This window comes from Carcharodon carcharias, chromosome 6 (assembly GCF_017639515.1).
Source record: "Carcharodon carcharias isolate sCarCar2 chromosome 6, sCarCar2.pri, whole genome shotgun sequence".
Lineage (NCBI taxonomy): Eukaryota > Metazoa > Chordata > Chondrichthyes > Lamniformes > Lamnidae > Carcharodon > Carcharodon carcharias.
Window position 1 is genome coordinate 111043354 of NC_054472.1, and position 19363 is coordinate 111062716.

General features: G+C 42.6%; 1 protein-coding gene across 23 annotated transcripts in view; it reads right to left on the minus strand.

Moving 5' to 3' along the window:
• Positions 1-2668: 2668 nt before the first annotated feature.
• Positions 2669-19363, minus strand: part of dtna (dystrobrevin, alpha) — a 444909-nt gene continuing 428214 nt past the window's right edge. For all 23 annotated transcript variants that reach the window (XM_041189637.1, XM_041189635.1, XM_041189640.1 and 20 more), the window contains one exon: positions 2669-4908. In XM_041189637.1, coding sequence (XP_041045571.1) covers positions 4750-4908 — 159 coding nt within the window. In that variant the 3' untranslated portion in view covers positions 2669-4749. The remainder of the gene's footprint in view (positions 4909-19363) is intronic.

Sequence of the window (19363 nt, forward strand, 5' to 3'; positions counted from 1 at the left end):
GTCAGAGTCAATCCAAAAATCTTTTTAGTGTAGGACCCCCGAGATCAATGTCCTGAAGCTATTCAGCAGATGGATGACATCTACACAATCTCCGATCAGAAATACCTTCCTTCTCATCTTCCATCTCAGGTTTTCCTATCCACTCATTCACTGTGCATTACCCGTGCAGATCCCTTTACCTCACTCTCTGGGAAGAATTTTACAACAGCGGGATTTTCCATTCCTGCTGTTGTCGATGGCATTTATAATGGCCCTCCACATTTTACGGCCCTGTCCCTGCCAAAACGGGGCCGAAGAATTTTGCCCTGATGCTGTCCTGAGCGTATGATTCCTTGGTCAAATGAATCATGCTGCATTTTTCTATATTAAATAAACATTGACAGGCACAGATTTCATTCCCCCAATGGTATTGAAATTTAGGGCAGAGTTTAGCTCTTGGCTGGCGTGCGGGCCCCGCTGGCGGGCAGGCAGCCGAGCCCCGCCGCCATTATGAGTGGGTGGGCCAATTAAGGCCCGCCCAGCGGCCTGAACAACAGGAAGCGCTATGCGCTTCCTGTGCAGGGGGAGGAGGGAATCCCCAACTGTCAAAGTGTGCTCTTTCGTGCATTCGTGGCCTTAAGCATGGCCGGGCAGGGCATTTAACTATTTTAATGAGCCTGTCAATGGCCTTGATTGGCCATTGACAGGTCAGCGGGCGGACAGCTGATTTCACTGTCCGCCCGCCTTCCTTAAGATTTAAATGGCCCGGGACGACGTCGGGGATTCCTCCCGATGTCATCCCGCGTCATTTTCCCCTTGGCGAGTGGGCCCCGTCCCCCAAATCACCGAGGGGAAAATCCTGGCCTTACCAGCAAGTTTTTTTTCATCTAAGATCTTGTCATCTTCAGACCTGCAGATTGTCCCCCCCCAATGCCTTCATCCAGATTACTAATAAAGATGGTGAAGTGCAACAATCCTATTACTGATCTGTGTGAGACTCCATCACATTTCTGTCCAGATGATGTTGTCCAACAACATCGTGCAGGACACTTGGAATTAAATTTAAATATAGGCAAATAAAGGCACAAATAATTTCCTCCCTTTACACTATGAATGCATCATGTCTTAATCATGCCCATAAAAAGTAGGCATCCAGAATGGCTTGGTTTGTTATGATAGCACTGAAGATTTTAAACTGTACTTTAGGTTTTTGTTTCCCAATTTTTGAGACTGTGGTCTAAGTATCTTGTTGGTAGCTAACTTTTGTTTTTTGGATTCACTTTATGGCAAGAGTTTTTCTAATGCCAATTTGTGGTGTCATTTCAGCTGACGGCGTGGGTTATCATTTGGAAAACTACTGGCAGGTGAGGTTTTACAAGAAGCGTACTTCCCACACAAACCCTTGTCTTACATCTATGAAAAGAAGTATGCTTATCTGAGGAACTCTATCTCCATAGCTACACTTAATTACTGTGAAACTTTATTTTAACAAGGTACTTCACAATGTTTGCGACTGAGTTGTGCCACTTGCTGCAAAACTCCAGCATAAATGTGGCACTGATGTGGTTACAATCCTTAATTTTTATGTTTTGGGATACTTCAGGAGGGAAATAGGGTATATTTGTCAAAATGGTGTACAAAACACGCAAGCCTACTATTCCCTGAACAAGCAGTTCATTTGTGACCATCAGCATGTTTTGGGATTTTTATCAATTTTTCTTTTGTGTGGAGGATTTGGAGGTGAGCAATGTTTAAATTTTACTTATCTTTGATTCACAATGCAGGGTGGGAAAGGAGGAGGAGAAGAGAGATAGGTAGCTGGTTTAATTAACAAGTCTATTAATAAATTTCTGAACATGAAAGGAATCAAAAGGACAGCCCTCCAACTGGCTGGGTATACACAGAGTATATTAAGAAAATTGGGAAGGTCAAATTGTGGCTGCAGGGCTTGTGCTGGAGGGAGAGATTCATATATTTGGCTTTTAGCTATTAAGAGTCATATGGACTCGAAACGTTAACTGTCTTTCTCTCCACAGCTGCTATCAGACCTGCTGAGTTTTTCCAGCATTTTTTGTTTTTGTTTCAGATTTCCAGCATCCGCAGTATTTTGCCTTTCTCATATTTTTGGGACTGGAGTTTTGGGATTTCTGGAATAAGAAACCTTATGTCCTTTGCCTGAATCAAAAGATCACCAAAATTCTTGCATTGTAAACAGTACAAACGGAGAGAATTTAAATTAATATGGCAGGGATAGAAGAAAGTTTCGTTTTGAAACCAGAAAGGAAGAGTAGGATTAAAGAATCTGTTGGAGAGGTGGTGAATAAAATATTGGAAAATATTATTCAATACCATTAGTGGTTTTGTTGACTGGAATTTTCCAACCTCATGCCGATGGGATCTTCCAGTCCCGTCGATGTGAACGGAGATTTCAGCGGCTCACCGACCCCGCTGCAGGGGAACCCGGGGTGGGGGAGACTGGAAAATTCCAGCCGTAGTCTTAGTTTGAAGAGTTTCAAAGATCATATCAATTTTCTGACTGATGTTTATGTGAAGGTTTCTATTTTGTTCACCAACCAAATGCTTAGAAAACTTAGCCACAACCACAATCATATAATTAACAAGATTATCAAATCAAATAATAAGACAAGTTGGAAAGGAAGAAATTTGGAATGAACCCTACCTGCCAGCCTTTTTAAAAATTCTCTCTTTAATGAAGAAATATTCCATTCCAAAATACAGACACAGTTAAATACTTGGACAATCTTAAAACATGGCAAGTCCCCAGCTTGTTCCAACACATTGTACGTATGGATACAATACTTAACAATACAAAACATAGATCAGTAGTTTTATTACATCAACAGTGTATTACATTGAACCTTTAGTGTTTCCAAAATTACTGCTCCTCCTTTTGGAGTTTTGGAGACATTCAATATATTAGTTGTAGTTAATTTATACATGGTGTAGTTGTATATTTTTGGTGGAAATTAAATACCCATTATTTTGGGCAGAGTAAGAAAATGGTTGTTATTCATGGCCATTTTGCTGAATTTATCCATTCTAAACTCAGCAACAAAGACTTTAAGTATATACAGTATGTGTCTACATTAATAAACCTATGTAGCTGGGAAAAGTCAGTCAAAATAAATAAAAGAAATAGGACTGTGCAACAAAACTAGACGATTTATCACTTCATGCACTAACAGAGTACAGATTGTTTCACAGTGAAGGCCACAGTCTTGTGCAGGTTAACTCTGAAACATGCTAAGTCTCTCTCTCTCATAACCATGTCTGAAATCTTCCAGCTTTCACATGTTTTTTCTTTTTATCTCTGTTGAACATCCATTCTCTTTAAATAAACAATTAGGGATCAGTCGATAATTAACATATTTCTCTTTGCTTTCTAATCTGATTATATCAATTAAATCACACCAATTTCTAATGTTATTTTGCTGTCAAGATATCTATATGCTTTCAGGGTAAATATTTTTATGATTACCACATATGAATTGTAGATAGTTTCAGCAATTCTTCAGCTATAAATAATAAATTTGCTGTGCGAGTTTACTGATCATTTAATGTGTTACTGTCATGTCATTATCAAAACTTTTTGTTTAATGATACTGCAACTAAAAAATAATATGGTTGGCATCTCTAATAGCAAGTTTCAGTGTCAAAATTATGAGTAAATTACAAGCAGGAATAGTTTCTACAAAAATAATCAATCCCTAAATCAATTCAACTTTATGTAGAAGTTTCTGTGACCCATGGAGTTGAATCAGCTGTTTTGTACTGATCATTAATACTTTAAATTAAGTAGTACTTTGGAGAATAGTGTCTGCAACTATCCGCATATGTTAACTGTGGATTAATCAGACAGAAGCCGCAAAACTTCTCAAACCCTGAATTCTCACTTGCTGTTTTCTTTACAACATTTGCAATTCTATATAGTTATTCAATAAAACTATTCTTTCTTCACAATATTCATACCACACAGATAGGCAACTAAGGTAATACACATTTCAAACATAAAAATTTCCAATGCACATTAAGTAATGTGTATATACCAGTACGTCCATATTGAAGGCCTTAAAATTATATAAACAGAAAGCAAAGCAAAAAACAAAGTTTACCGTTTTAAGTTAGCAATAGTCATGCTTGTTTAAAATATTGCTTAACCCACTGTATTAATCACAAAAAAGGGAATTAAGTGAACTAAATTCTACTTTGTTTCTTTATTTGTTTTTGGCACCTACGGTTCAAAGTATAAGAACAGAATTAGCTATGAGCGTCCCCGACACAGTTCACAGTTCCTTTATTTTACAGATCTGTGCATTTTATTAAAAATGCTGAAAATTAGTAGTTTATGGGTTATAATTTTGAATACTCATATGTAGCGCCCTATTATTTGATCCTTAAGTGCATTTCACCAAAATAGGCTTATCACAGTTGAAAAAATATGTAACTGTTTTGTCAAAGTACTGCACAGTTCATCTAGAAACCAAAGATAAAGTGTATCAATATTAGGAGTGTAAACAGATATATTGATCACAAATATGTAGAATTATCTCTTTAATATTAATACTGCCATATTTGAAATAGCAACACCAAATATTCAGCTTGGTAACAACTGCAGTTGTTTTCTCCTGAATTCTGTTCTCAGATGAGGCATATAAAGGTGATGCTGATAAACCCAGCTTTTAGTAAAAGAAATGTCTGTCAACACATCGAACTAGAAACTTTTAAAATAACTGTGCTATAGTCCTCATACTACTTATAAAATTCTTTTTTTGTCATAAGACGCTTCATATGTTCATTCCATTCTTCAGTGAAGCCAGAAGTTAGACCTTCTTCATCATCTGTCCGTATGCAGCTTTCATCATCGTCAGTTCTTACATAACTCTCATCATCAGTTTGACTGTAATGAGCCTGACAAGCAGACAAAATGACTAACTTATACATCGGGCAAGAATCAGACAGTCAGTTTCAAAAAACAATTGCAATGTTTGAAATTGTGAAAAGGAAAAGTTCACAAATTAACACGTGAAAAATTTGCAAAAACTTTAATTTAGAGAAGAGTACTAAACAGCAGTTCATTAATTATTTGGGGCAAAGCAATCACAACATGCTATTTTAAAAGATCAGTAACATACAGTAAAAATAAAGCATTTACAGACCTCAGTATGAGAAATTAGTTATTTAATGATACAGGACGTCTTATTAGAAATAAGGGGCAGAATCTTTGGCTTGGCAAGTGAGGGCAGGGCCCGCTTGGTGGGGCGTAAAATGACGCGCGGTGATGTCGGGCGAGCGTCCCGATATCACCATGCATCATTTAGATTTTCAGTTCGGCGGGTGCGCAGCCGACTTGGCTGCACGCCTGCCGAACTATCAAAGGCCTATTAAGGCCATTTAAGTACCAATTAAACTAATAAACTGAGCTGCCTGTCCAACCTCAAGGTTGGCAGGCATGCAAAGAGACCAGGCGGCCTTTGCATTTTTCATGGAACCTCATTCACAGGCGGGATGAGGTTTCATGAACGTTTTTAAGGTGCTTTAAAGGTTTTTAATAAAATTAATGGACATGTCCCAGCTCATGTGACAGTTTTATCTGAGGGGACATGTCCTTAAAATTTTTGTTCACCTTTAATCAATGTTTCATAAGTGAAACTAATCTCCCTGAGGCAGCTCTATGCCTCAGGGAGATTTCTGAGCTCTTTCGCGCACACAAGCGAAAGAGCGCACTCCTGACTCAGGGAACTCTCCTCCCAAACACCTCCATAGGGAATCCACAGTGCTTCCAGGTGTGCATCACACTGGGCAGGCCTTAATTGGCCCACCCACATAAAATGGCGGTGCAGACCGGATCAGGGGCGCCGATCAGGTCTGTGCCCAATCATGCCCGTCCCCACACAAACCCCCTGACGGGGGGAAAATTCTACCCATGATTTAGTTTCTGCGTACAGGAGAAACACAACTGTCATTCCTTTCTGAAGGCGGTGACTTGTACAGAATGCTGGTTCTTTGGGAACAGGTGGATTTTGGGACTTCACTGAGGTAGTCATTCTTAATGTACAAATATAGACAGTGCTGTTAGCAGGCAATTTCTCTCAGCCATCTTCATCTGGTCCTATCAGCATATCTTTCTACTCCATCCTTTCTCAGGTGCTTACCCAGCTTCACTTTAAATGCATCTATGCCGGTCATCTCAATCAATTCTCACGTTAGCGAGTTCCATATTCTAATTACTCCCTGGGAAAATATGTTTCTTCTGAACTCCCTATTAAACTTATCAGTGGCTATCTTATATTTATAGCATCTAGTTTTAGTCTGTCCCAACTTCTGTACATCTACTCTTTCAAACTCTCATGTAATCTTTAAGGTCTCCATCAGGTCATCCCTCATTCTTTTCTTTCTGGGGAAGAGAGCCCTGGTCAATTCACTCTTTCTTGATAGGTATAACCTCTCAGTTCACACATCACTCTTGTAATTCTTTTTCACACTTTCACTAGTGCTTGTATATGTGGGCCTGAGGCTTGCAGCCACTAATTTGTATTTTCGCATTTTATTTCTGTTTTGTTCTTTAAGCATGTATTGAATATTTAAAGTTACTTTGTAGACCTGTGATTTTGTGCTTTGATTAGGTCAAATAATTAATCAATAGCAAACAGTAATGATATTGATAACAAAACAAAAACAGAATTACCTGGAAAAACTCAGCAGGTCTGGCAGCATCGGCGGAGAAGAAAAGAGTTGACGTTTCGAGTCCTCATGACCCTTCAACAGAACTGATCTTTCTTTACAAGGAGAGGGAAATATAAGCTGGTTTAAGGTGGGGGGGGCGCGATGTTAGGATAGGAGCAGATCATCAAAAGATGTCACAGACAAAAAAAAAAGAACACAGAGGCGTTGAAGTTGGTGATATTATCTAAACGAATGTGCTAATTAAGAATGGATGGTAGGGCACTCAAGCTATAGCTCTAGTGGGGGTGGGGGAGCATAAAAGATTTAAAAATAATGGAAATAGGTGGGAAAAGAAAAATCTATATAAATTATTGGAAAAGAGAAAAAAAACCAAAAGGAAGGGGGAAGAAACAGAAAGGGGGTGGGGATGGAGGAGGCAGCTCAAGACTTAAAGTTGTTGAATTCAATATTCAGTCCGGAAGGCTGTAAAGTGCCTAGTTGGAAGATGAGGTGCTGTTCCTCCAGTTCACGTTGGGCTTCACTGGAACAATGCAGCAGGCCAAGGACAGACATGTGGGCAAGAGAGCAGGGTGGAGTGTTAAAATGGCAAGCGACAGGGAGGTTTGGGTCATTCTTGCGGACAGACCGCAGGTGTTCTGCAAAGCGGTCGCCCAGTTTACGTTTGGTCTCTCCAATGTAGAGGAGACCGCATTGGGAGCAATGAATACAGTAGACTAAGTTGGGGGAAATGCAAGTGAAATGCTGCTTCACTTGAAAGGAGTGTTTGGGCCCTTGGACGGTGAGGAGAGAGGAAGTGAAGGGGCAGGTGTTACATCTTTTGCATGGGCATGGGGAGGTGCCATAGGTGGAGGTTGAGGAGTAGGGGGTGATGGAGGAGTGGACCAGGGTGTTCTGGAGGGAATGATCCCTACGGAATGCCAACAGGGGGGAGTGAAGGGAAGATGTGTTTGGTGGTGGCATCATGCTGGAGTTGGCGGAAATGGCAGAGGATGATCCTTTGAATGCGGAGGCTGGGGGGGTGATAAGTGAGGACAAGGTGGACCCTATCATGTTTCTGGGACGGAGAAGAAGGCGTGAGGGCGGATGCGCGGGAGATGGGCCGGACACGGTTGAGGGCCCTGTCAACGACCGTGGGTGGAAAACCTCGCTTAAGGAAGAAGGAGGACATGTCAGAGGAACTGTTTTTGAAGGTAGCATCATTGGAATAGATGCGACGGAGGCGAAGGAACTGAGAGAATGGGATGGAGTCCTTACAGGAAGTGGGGTGTGAGGAGCTGTAGTCGAGGTAGCCGTGAGAGTCGGTAGGTTTGTAATGGATATTGGTGGAAATGATATTAATAACTAGATGTGTTTCCCAAGACTTTGTTTTTCACAGTTGGTATTTGGTTTACATCTTTATTTTCCCTTTCTAAACCAGACATTCTAAAATGTTCTTTTATTTATCAGAAGTCCTTTTTCTTGCTGCATTCAATGACCCTTGAACTACAAGCCAGAATAAATAATAGCCTGACATGGTGTGGAATCAGGAGATGGATTTTGATTGATGGACATACAAGCTGATTGATGGCAGATGGGAGCATCATCAAAAGATGGGTAAATAGCTTGAATGTTAAGTTTGCAAAGCCCTGCAGTGCCTGTGAGAAGAATTTGATGAGGACTGATGTTTACCACACCCTTGTTTTGAGAAAGTCAGAGTAAAGCCTCGAAAGGGTGGAATGGAGCTAGAAATTTGGCTTAAAGGGACACTGCTTGCAGGATTCGCTGCCACAGCTGGAGCAGAATGGTCAACCACTCAAGACTACAGGAGGAAGGGCCGGGAACAGAGTGACTGACCGAAGTACCAACTGACGTAAGGCTATTCGGAGACTTGGACCTGAATCTTCTGGTCGATGTGCGGGGGCGGGACCGCTCGCAGATGCATAAAATCACACAAGGTGATGTCGGACAAGCATCCCGATGTCACTGTGCATCATTCTGATCCTCAGTGCAGCAGAGTTGGCTGTGCGCCCGCCGAACTGTCAAACACCTATTAAGGCCATTAATTAACTAATTAAACTGCTTCTCAGGGCTGCCCATCCAGCCTTAAGGTTGGCGGGCAGGCGAAGAGCCCAGGGGGCCTTTGCATTTTTCATGAAACCACATCCATGGGCAGGATGAGGTTTCATAACTTTAATAAAAATTTTTAATAAAATTCATAGACATGTCCCAGCTCATGTGACACTGTCACATGAGGAGACATGCCCGATCAATTTTTTCAGGTCTTCACAATGGAAAAAATCTCCGAGGCAGCTCCGTGCCTCAGGGAGATTTCTGCGCTTTCTCGTGTGCATGCATGAAAGAGCGCAAGCCCCGACTCTCCCTCCTCCCCCCCCCCCGCTGCCTGCACAGTAAGCGCTCAACGCTTCCGGCTGCGTGTCACACTGGGTGGGCCTTAATTAGCCAGCCCATGTAAAATGGCGGCGTGCAGCCAATCGCCTGCTCTCGTCCAGCCTGCACGCCGAGGAGAAAATTCTCCTCTTCGATGAACCAGGGGAATTTTTTCACATTAGGTTCCTGTCGTAGAGCATACTAATTTGGGGTTATCCATTTTGGGGAGCTGTCATGAACAGACCAATTTGGTGTTAACGTTTGTACTGTGATATATATCCGTAATATCGTATATATAGTATGCAAGTAAATTTGTCTTTCTCCCTTTCTTTTAATATATGAAGTGCTCTCTCCTTTCAATAAGGTTATCTTTCTTTTTGCTTTTCTTTTCATGTTATCAATTATAATTGTTATATCACTATAATTATAATTATCATTGTTCAAAATACAACAACATTGTTGTTTTATCACATTACTTGGCATTATCACTCATTCCTGTTCATGCTCCGAACCTAAGTGAGACTCCATAAGGGACTCTCACGCCCTTACATATATCCTTTCTGTAATATGGAGATCATAATGTGCAAAGTACTGTAAATGTGGTCTAACAAAGGCTGTATGCAAGTTTAAAGTATCTTCTCTGCTTTTCAATTTTATCCCTCTATGACTGAATCTCAATGCTTAGTTTGCTTTTTTATGGCTACCTTACCCTGTCATTTTTAATGATTTATGTTTCTGCATCCATTGATCCTTTTCTTTCTCTATCCCAGTTAGAATCTCATTTTCCAAAAGTATACGGTCTCCTTACTCTTCCTATTAAAATGTACCACATCACACTTTATTGAAAACATTATATTGAAGATCTTCTGAAACTTATTGTTCATGAATACCTTCTTGTGTTTTGTTGCAGTCTTCCTCATTATAAACTCTACCTTCCAATTTGGTTTCATCTGTAAATCGTGAAATTGTTTTTCCAATTCCCTAGACTAAATTCTTTATGTAACTTGTGAATAACAGTGGTCTCAGCACCGATACTTTGTTATTATCTTGGTGAACCAGTAACTTTAAAGAAGAGATTTGAATTCCCAGTTACTAACTGAAAGATTACACCACAAGATTTTACACTTTAAACAAAAAACTTTTACTGTGCAAGAGTTAAATAAAATAGATACTAACATAAACACTTATACTTTAAACCCAAAAATCTCAACAAACCACTTCCTGTTTTACTTTTATTTCCACCCAAGAGTTCCCACTATACCTTACAGGATCTTGGGGTTCCTTCACTTTTCCTGGGTCCAAACCGAGGTGTACCACAGCTTTCAGAAATTCATTTTGATACTTCTCTGTGTTCCTGCTATTTTCCAAGGTATGAGATTTTTTGGGGTCCTTCCAGTAGCATCTGGCTAGGCAAACCTTCAAACTCTCCTTCAACACCTCATGATTGTGGACTCCCCAGCTCAAGCATGGGCCTCATTGCATTCTTGCTTCTTGGCTCCAAATCAGAAAAGCCCCTGGTTTCTGACATCCCTCTTCTTCTGGTCTACAGCTCCTGGTAGATTCTCTCTTTGTCTGTCCCAAAGCTACTCCCAAGCTGACTGCCTGTTTTTGTGAGAAATCACCCAGATAAAAACCCAAAACCAAAAAAATCTCTCTGCAATCTATCCCCATGGCAATGTGGTGTCCCTGGGATGTCCCAGAAAGAAATTTAAACTAATTATCTCCAACTTTAAACCAGTCCTTTCATCTGAAAAATGTGTGGATACTTTGAGGCATTTCCTTGTTTACCAGTTGCTTTCAAACCTTTGATCTGGGGAAATTATATGAACATTGTAAATGCTGATTGAAACAGCTGCAGACTCTCTGTCTTTACAACAAAGCCTAAAGCAGGGTCACCCATTGCTTATATCTTTATACTTCCAACTGTAACCTTATTAAACAACATAGGCCACCCTTTGATTTGTAAGTACTTTAGTCGCGTTTACCAGTTTCTCAACGAAGGCCCAGGTTTTCACGGAGTCACGGAGACTCTGCACCTTAGCCAAAATGGCATCGGGACATTGGATCTGGAAGTCCTGCCTCCATTTCTGGCAGATCCTATTTTTGCTGATAGGGGAAAGGGGGTGGGATATGATTCATACAAAGGGGAAACCTGAACCCAGCAGGCCCATTTTAAATCAGTGCTGAGTTCAAACAGACCGTATTTTTGCTGGAGTGAGGTCCATATCCCACAGTCTGTCACTTACAGTTTTTAAGAGTAGATGTGAATGTGCATAAAAGGCATATATGGTCTGTGGAACTGTCAAGTTGTCAAGTTATTTAAATCCCCATTCTTTCAATTTTGAAAGAAAACAGCCTGTTGTGTCTCAGAGTTGAAAAAACATTTGTACTTGCAATTTCAATAGCTGTTTATTGACAAAAGCCTGAGAATTGTCATTATAGTATTGGTATTGCTTGACTGCTTCCACTATCTATCATTATCATAGTGGGGGCTGTAATTTAACAATTTGATTGATAGCTGTGAGGCTATTGAGGCATTAGCTCTCTTTGACGTGGGGCTATGATTATAAATGTTTGCTTTGGTAGAGAATTAATTACTTGAAGTCATTTAAATGTATTGAATGGGCTTTTTATCAATTAGAGTTTTTTTTAAACATGGTGAAGTCTTTAATAGATATTAAAAACTTTATTTTATTTCATCACAGCATGGCTCCTCAAGTCTGTGCAAGGTGGATACTGGGTGAGTTGCATGGAGTGTGTATAGGCAAAGGGTGCTGGGTGAGCAGCATGGAAAGGCATAAGCTGGTATTAATTTGGCACAGGGGCTATAAGTGGCCATGGGAATTAGTGAGGGGTCATGGGTTGGCATTAAGTTGACATAGGAGTTGTAAGGGGCTCTGCAGGTGAGTAGAGGGGCATAGGTTTGCATGGAGGGTATGAGGGGCCATGTGGAATGGATGGGGGCATGGGGAGTTAGGGGGGGGTGGTGGATGAGCAGTGGCAGACATTTAAGCAGATATTTCATAACGCTCAGCAAAAATTTATCCCGGTCAAAAAGGACTCGATGAGAAGGTTGAACCACCTGTGGTTAACAAAGGTGATAAAGGAGAGTATCCAATTAAAAATAAGGCATACAAAGTGGCGAAAACTAATGGTAGGCCAGAGGATTGGGATTTTTTTTTTTAGGAACCAGCAGTGGATGACTAAAAAGCTAACAAAGGAGGGAGAAAATTGATTATGAAAATAAATTGGCAAGAAATCTAAAAACAAACAGCAAGAGATTCTATGGGTATATAAAAAGAGAGTAGCTAAAGTGAGCATGGGAGCTTGGGAGGATGCAACTGGAGAATTGATAACGGGGAACAGGGAAATGGCAGATAATTTAAACCAATATTTTGCATCGGTCTTTACTGTGGAGGACACTATAAGCATCCCAAAGGTATCAGATAAGCAAGGAGCTCTTGTAACAGTCTCTATCATGAGAGACAAAGTATTTGACAAACTAATGGGACTAAAGACAGACAAGTCACCAGGATCTGATGGCCTGCATCCAAGGGTTTCAAAGGAAGTGGCTGCAGAGATAGTGGAGACATTGGTCGAAATATTCCAGAACTCACTGGATTCCGGGAGGGTCCCAGAGGATTGGAAAACTGCTAATGTGATGCTCCTGTTCAAGAAGGGACGGAGACAAAAAGCAGGAAACTATAGGCCAGTCAGCCTAACATCTGTCATTGGGAAAATGCTAAGGTCCATTATTAAGGAAGAAAGAGTAGGACATTTAGAAACGCTTAATGCAACCAAACAGTCAACATGGTTTTTTGAAAAGGAAATCACGTTTGACAAATTTGCTAGAGTTCTTTGAGAAAATAACAAGTAGAGTTGATAAAGGGGAACTGTCCTCATCTAGGCAAGTGGAGAGTGTTCCGTCATATTCCTGACTTTCACCTTGTAGCTGGTGGACTGACTTTGAGAAATCAGGAGATGAGTTACTTGCCACAGAATTCCCAGCCTCTTCCCTGTTCTTGTAGCCACAGTATTTGTATGGCTGGTCCAGATAGGTTTCTGGTCAATGCTGACTTTCCTAGGATGTTGATGTTGGGAGATGCAATAATGGTAATGCCACTGAATGTCAAGGGGAGATAGTTAGATTTTCCCTTATTGGAGATGATCATTGCCTGCACTTCTGTGGTATGAACGTTACTTGCCACTTACTGGCCCAAGACTGAATGTTGTCCAGGTCTTTCTGCATGCACGCACGGACTCAATATTTTTTGAGGAGTTGTTTATGGTATTGGACACTACAATCATCAGAGAACATTCATGCTTCTTACGTTGTGTTGGAGGGAAGGTCATTGATGAAGCAGCTGAAGATGGTTGGGTTTAGGACACTATCTGGAGGAACTCCTGCAATGATATCCGGGACTGAGATGATTGCCTTATAATAACCACAACAATCTTCCTTTGTGCTACTATTACTAATACAGATACTACCCAACCAGCCAGTGCTTGCAAAACTCAAACCACAGTGTACAACATTAGATGTGATTCTGTGATTGGACAACATTTGCTACATAATACTCAAAGTGCTAAGAATTATGCCAACAACTAATTTAAGATTGTCAGTTGGATTCACAATGTGGTGCATTTGTGGGTACTGGAAGCTACATGTATTAATATACAGGGCCCTGTTCTTTGACAGAAATTATATGTGCACACATTGCACCTGTTTCAGCTAAACAAAGTGACAGCCATTCGCTGGTTCATTCCTCAGGGCAATGCTATGACTGAGTCAAACTGCCTGGTTTAAGTTTTAAACAATGGCAGGCAGTTAACTGTCAGTCGCCATCAACTGGTGCATTCTCCTTGGCAACACCTCTACCAATCAGACTCCACTTGCCAACCAATCAGCAGTCTCTTCTCATACAGTATAAATTTGTTTTTTTCCCTTACATTGTATTCTTGCAAATTGTCCTGATGAATGCAAGACAAAAAGCTTTGACAAAATATCTTTTTCAGCAATATAAAAGACTTAAACTAAGCAAACACTATTACCTCAACAATATGTTTTATAACTATGCAACTTATGCACTCAGGTTTACTCAGGAGTAGGTGGGGCAAGGGCTGCACCATGGTTGAGGTGACCGGGAGGGGGCAAAGGCTGCACTGCAGTTGAGACAAGTTGGGGGGGTGGAGGGGCAAGGGCTGCACTGCAGTTGATGGTAGGGCACAAGCATGTTGGGGGTTGGGGGGGTAGGGAAGCAGCCACGCAATAGGGAAATGAGGTTCTGGTGCCTGGACTGTCTGGTGGAGCCCTGTAACACAGACCACAGAGGGTGGTATGCATTTTTGTCACCTACTGCACCCTTCACAACCTGGCTCTGCAACGGGCAGAGGAACTGCGGAGATGGAGGATCTGCATGTCTCCTCCGATGAGGAGCATGTCGATAGAGGTGAGGATGAGGAGGACCTCGAAAGTGAGGATGATGGCAATGAGGCCATTGCACTGGTCAGATGAGGCAGGCGTGCTTGGGGGGGCCCTCATAACTGCTAGATTTGTAGAGGATGACGACGACATGCAGTGAGGAGACACCATAGATTCTCAAATTGCATCTGTGAATGTTTGACTCCTGGTCTGGCGGATGGCAGCGCACATACCCTCTGTGAAAAGGCACCTGTCATAGAGATGCAGCAGATACCCATGGTCCCTACATTCCAGGAAGATGATGACAACATGCAGTGGGGACACTCCATAAATCCTCACATAGCTTATGTGAATATTTGACTCTTGTCTGGTTGATGGCACCTCACTTGCGCTCTGTGAACAGGATCATATGGAGATGTAGCAGGGAAACTTAAACTTCTCCTGATCCTATGGCATCCTTCGCATGCTGAACCCTTCAGGACCATACTGTCAACGGACACAGATGCTGATGAGATGGGAGGGGGCCAGCCACACCTCAAAGGTGCTGGGAGTACACAGAGAGAATGACTGCACTCTGTGCTGCTGGCCCAGGACGTTCTGGCAGCAATGACAAGGCCCATCGAGCTGTAGGCATGACTGATGTGACCAGTGACAATGAAGGCATACCACCACTGTGTTGGGAAGATTGCACGAAGCACAGTGAAGAGGCCCTAGGCTGAGACACCTGCCTTTATCTTGTGCGGGGACCAAGATTTCACATCTGAGTGACACGAACACTGCTCATCAGAACAACAAGCCATATGCCAGGAGATATTCTTGGCAGTTTATTAATAAAGTGAACATTATGTACAATAAGTATCGCCCGTGCCCAGGCTGTGCAATTACATCTTCTTAATCTTCCTAACCCTGGCACTATGTCTTGGTGCTTCCCTGACATCCACAGCGGAAATGGAGGCAGCCTGCTGACTGCTATGCTCTGTCTGTGATTACCTTGACAGGCATTCTCTGGAGGGTCCAGATCTTGAGGGCCCTGGCTTTCAGGGTCCTGTTGTGTGACAGTGGCACCCTGCTCAGCCTGTGGAGCTGGATTTGCTGGAGTCACAGGAAGAGGGGATTCAGATGGGCCAGACACTCCCGGAGTCACCTGGGTGGATGGCCCTGGGATGTGCACCTGCTGATCCTCCTCCCTATGGGTGCCCGAGGGTCCCTGGCTGAATCCTTGAGAAGAAAGGGAAGCTGGAGTGAGATCGAGCTGCTCCAAACCCCTCTCACATTTACACTATTGGCGGCCAACTATGGCATCAACGATGGAGTTCAGCCTGTGCAGCAGTGCAGGACCGATGCCCTGGACCAAGGTCTGCATGGTGGCTACCATCCTACCATTGTTGACCTTGGTGCATTGGTGCTATCACCCCAGACTGAAGGTGGACAGCTTCTCCATCATGCCTTGCAATCTGAGGAGTGCAGCGGACATCCCTTCCTGATGTTCCTGAGCTTGCCTTTGCAGCTTCAGCAACTGAGGTATGACTGAATCCAGAGGCTCGTCATCTGACTCGAACTCAGCAGATTTCTGGTCTCCAGCAGTCCTCTGAGTGCCGGACACCTGGGAAATCCCTGCTGCCGCCTGCTGTGGATCAGACAGTGTGATGTGCTCACCAGATTGTGACCCCCGAGACTACTCTAAAGCTTGGGCCCACTGAGGTGTGTGTCTCTGCACTGGTAGAGGATGTGGGTGAGGGCAGTGATGGGTCTTCAGTGAGGGTTTCAGCCAGATTCCTCTTGAGGTGTCTTCAGGTTTGAGTCGAGGGCATTGGTTGTGGGCTTCCTTGGCTGTTTTCCAGATGTGCCTGCGAAAGCAAGGGGAGATAACTAGTGCACAGCAGTGGTCTGTGAAACAGGTCACATCACTCACAGCATGGTTGTCTGATGGATGTTGTACTCCTCAAATGGTTGACTTCACCATCAGCACAGGAACGGTGTAGATCTTCGTCGGCCAGCTGGATGACTTTAATCTCAAAGTCCAAGAGGACCTTGATTTCAGGAATTCCTCCACCAGTCTGCACCACTCCATTTTGTTGTGTGCCAGCTTGTCCTGTATGAATACAGATGGAGAGAGTACAAGTAGGGTGCCTGCCAGGCCAGATAATAAGCATGCCTGGCATGTGTGGGTGATGAGTGGTCCCATGGACGGGATGAAGACATTGAAAGTGTCTGAGAGAGAGTGAATGGCTATGTCCCTTGAAATGGCAGTGAGTGAGAATGCTGTGGATGTGTGATGGGTATGTGAGTGTGTGAGTTGAGAGTGATGAGAAGAGTGACTTACCCTGGCGGAATGGAGGAGATCATTCATCCTCTTTCGGCACTGGGTGGCTGTCCTCTTTTGTAGGGCGTTGGTGCTGACTACCGTCTCATATGTTGGATTTGTCATCTTGCTTGCTGACCTTCGCCCAGATTAGGGTTAGAGGACATGTCGCCAGGCCTCCATTTCATTCAGTAGGCACCGGAGGGAGGCATCGGTGAATCTGGAGGCAGCATGTTTCCTCCCCTTGGCAGCCACGACCTTGCAGCAGCTTCCTATCCCTTGAAGAGTGCTAGCTCTTTGCAGAAGTGGCCCTTAAATATGGCACCAGATTCACTGAAGGCCTGATGAGATGATGGGGTGGACGAATCAGAGGCCGCCCCATCAGTAACCCGGCTTGTTTCCTGGGAATGCATGATTAATGAGGCGGGACTGGAATGATACGGCGTGAAAAGCTGCCATTGTAGCCGGCTGGCAAGATGTTCTTTTTTCCGCCCGCAACCGCAGTTAATGCAAATCTAGGATGCTTCTGCCCACAGTGAATGATGAAATTATCTTTTTTTCTCTGTTTACAGTGCAGGCCTAAGAAATTATCAATTACTTTGGCTGTCTTCTCTGAGAGAGCTGCAAACTGCACATACCAGGTCCAAGCTGCAACTAACTCTCTCAGCAATCACCTAGATAAATTGAAACCATCCACCTCCATGCTGATGTAGCGTGCTCTGGATTGTGCTCAAATAGATCTTTAGGTTAAAATGCCTTCTTTGATCTTCTGAAAGGAACAGATTTTACAACCTGTTATGACCGATGCAGTTGGTAAAGCAGAGTTATTTAAAAATCTCAGAAGAACCTTTAAACAAATGTCATAACCTATAATTTTAAGCATTATGTTTGAGATATGACTCTAATCAGAAATTGGACCACCAGTTCTCGAGGTTTTACATTAAACTACATGAAGCATTTACTTAATTTACACAGGTTAAAATATTTATACACATCGCTACAAATTACTACTATCATAACTTTTAACAACTTCCCAAACTAATCTCCCTTAAGGCAACAGCAACCCATAGACTTAACCAAACACCAGGCAAAGCATTTTACCTTACAAATTCAAAATGAGGTTCTTTTCACTGAGGAGCCAGTTGGAGGCTTGCAGCTGCCTTTTGATCTCACATTGCCTCTGCTCTGCACACCCAAAAACTACTGAAGTTATACCTACCACCATTGATTGAATGCAAATTCTCATTGTGTCAACAAACTCTGAACTAAACCCCTCTAACAATAAAACCCCTTTCATAGTACCAACTTTATTAGTAAAATAAACATATTGCTTGGTAGCTGCTAGAAAAGTGTCAGTTTTCACTCCACTTCTTGAATGCTCCATTCAAAAAATGCAAATGCACACTATCTCTCTCACATATCAAAACTAGTACACATCAACATACCCAGACTAGCTGGCTTTAAATGAATTAAGATACACCCACAGGCTAAACCTCTATTTTAAAAGAAAAATATTTTCCAATAATATTATAAACATTAATAGCTTCATGACACAACTTTCCAGGATTCACTGAATGCTTTTAAACTAAATTAGCTCTAACTCCCAAAACAAAAACATCTCTCTAACTAATTAAGTAAAATAGAGATGGCTGGGCAGGCGATGTGTAGCAGCTGTAGTATGTGGGTACTGGAGGATGTCTGTGCCATCCACGGTGACCACAACTGCAGCAAGTGTTGGCTGCTTAAGGAACTTCGGCTCAGAGTTGATGAGCTAGAGTCTGAGCTGAAGACACTGCGACACATCAGGGAGGGGGAGAGTTACCTGGACACTTAGATTAGTTACATCAAATTTGGACCGTGTCTAGGTATGACTGCGAGTGAGGCAGGTATAGGGATCCAGAATTTAGCTTTAAAGGAGCTTCAGCCTGTGCCCTTGTCCAATAGGTACGAGGTTCTTGCTCGCAGTGTGGAGAGCACAGACTGCAGGGATGTTGAGCGAACTGACCACAGCACTGTGGTACAGATCAACATTTAAACTGGGGGGAGAAAAGAGAAATGTAGTAGTAATTGGGAATAGCATAGTTAGGGGAATGGGTACTGTTCTTTGCAGCAAAGACAGAGAGTCCCAAAGGCCGTGTTGCCTGCCTGGTGTCAAGGTTAAGGGCATCTCTTCTCCGCTGGAAAAGAACTTGGAGTGGGAGGGGAAGGATCTAGTCGTCATGGTCCACATGGATACCAATGACGTAGGTAGGACTAGGAAAGAGATTCTGCTGAGGGACTAAGAGCTTAGGGCTAAATTAAAATGCAGAACCACAAAGGTAATAATCTCCGGATTATTACCTGAGCCTCGTGTAAATTGGCGTAAGGTAAATAAGATTAGAGAGGTCAATGCGTGGCTCAAAGATTGGTGTAGGAGAAATGGATTGCGATTCAAGGGGCACTGGCACCAGTACTGGGCAAGAAAAGAGCTGTTCTGTTCATTTGAACCATGCTGGGACCAGTATTCTGGCGGAGCGTATAACTAGGGTTGTAGACAGTACTTTAAACTAATTAGTGGGAGGGAGGTTTCAATTGAAGGGAAGTTTAAA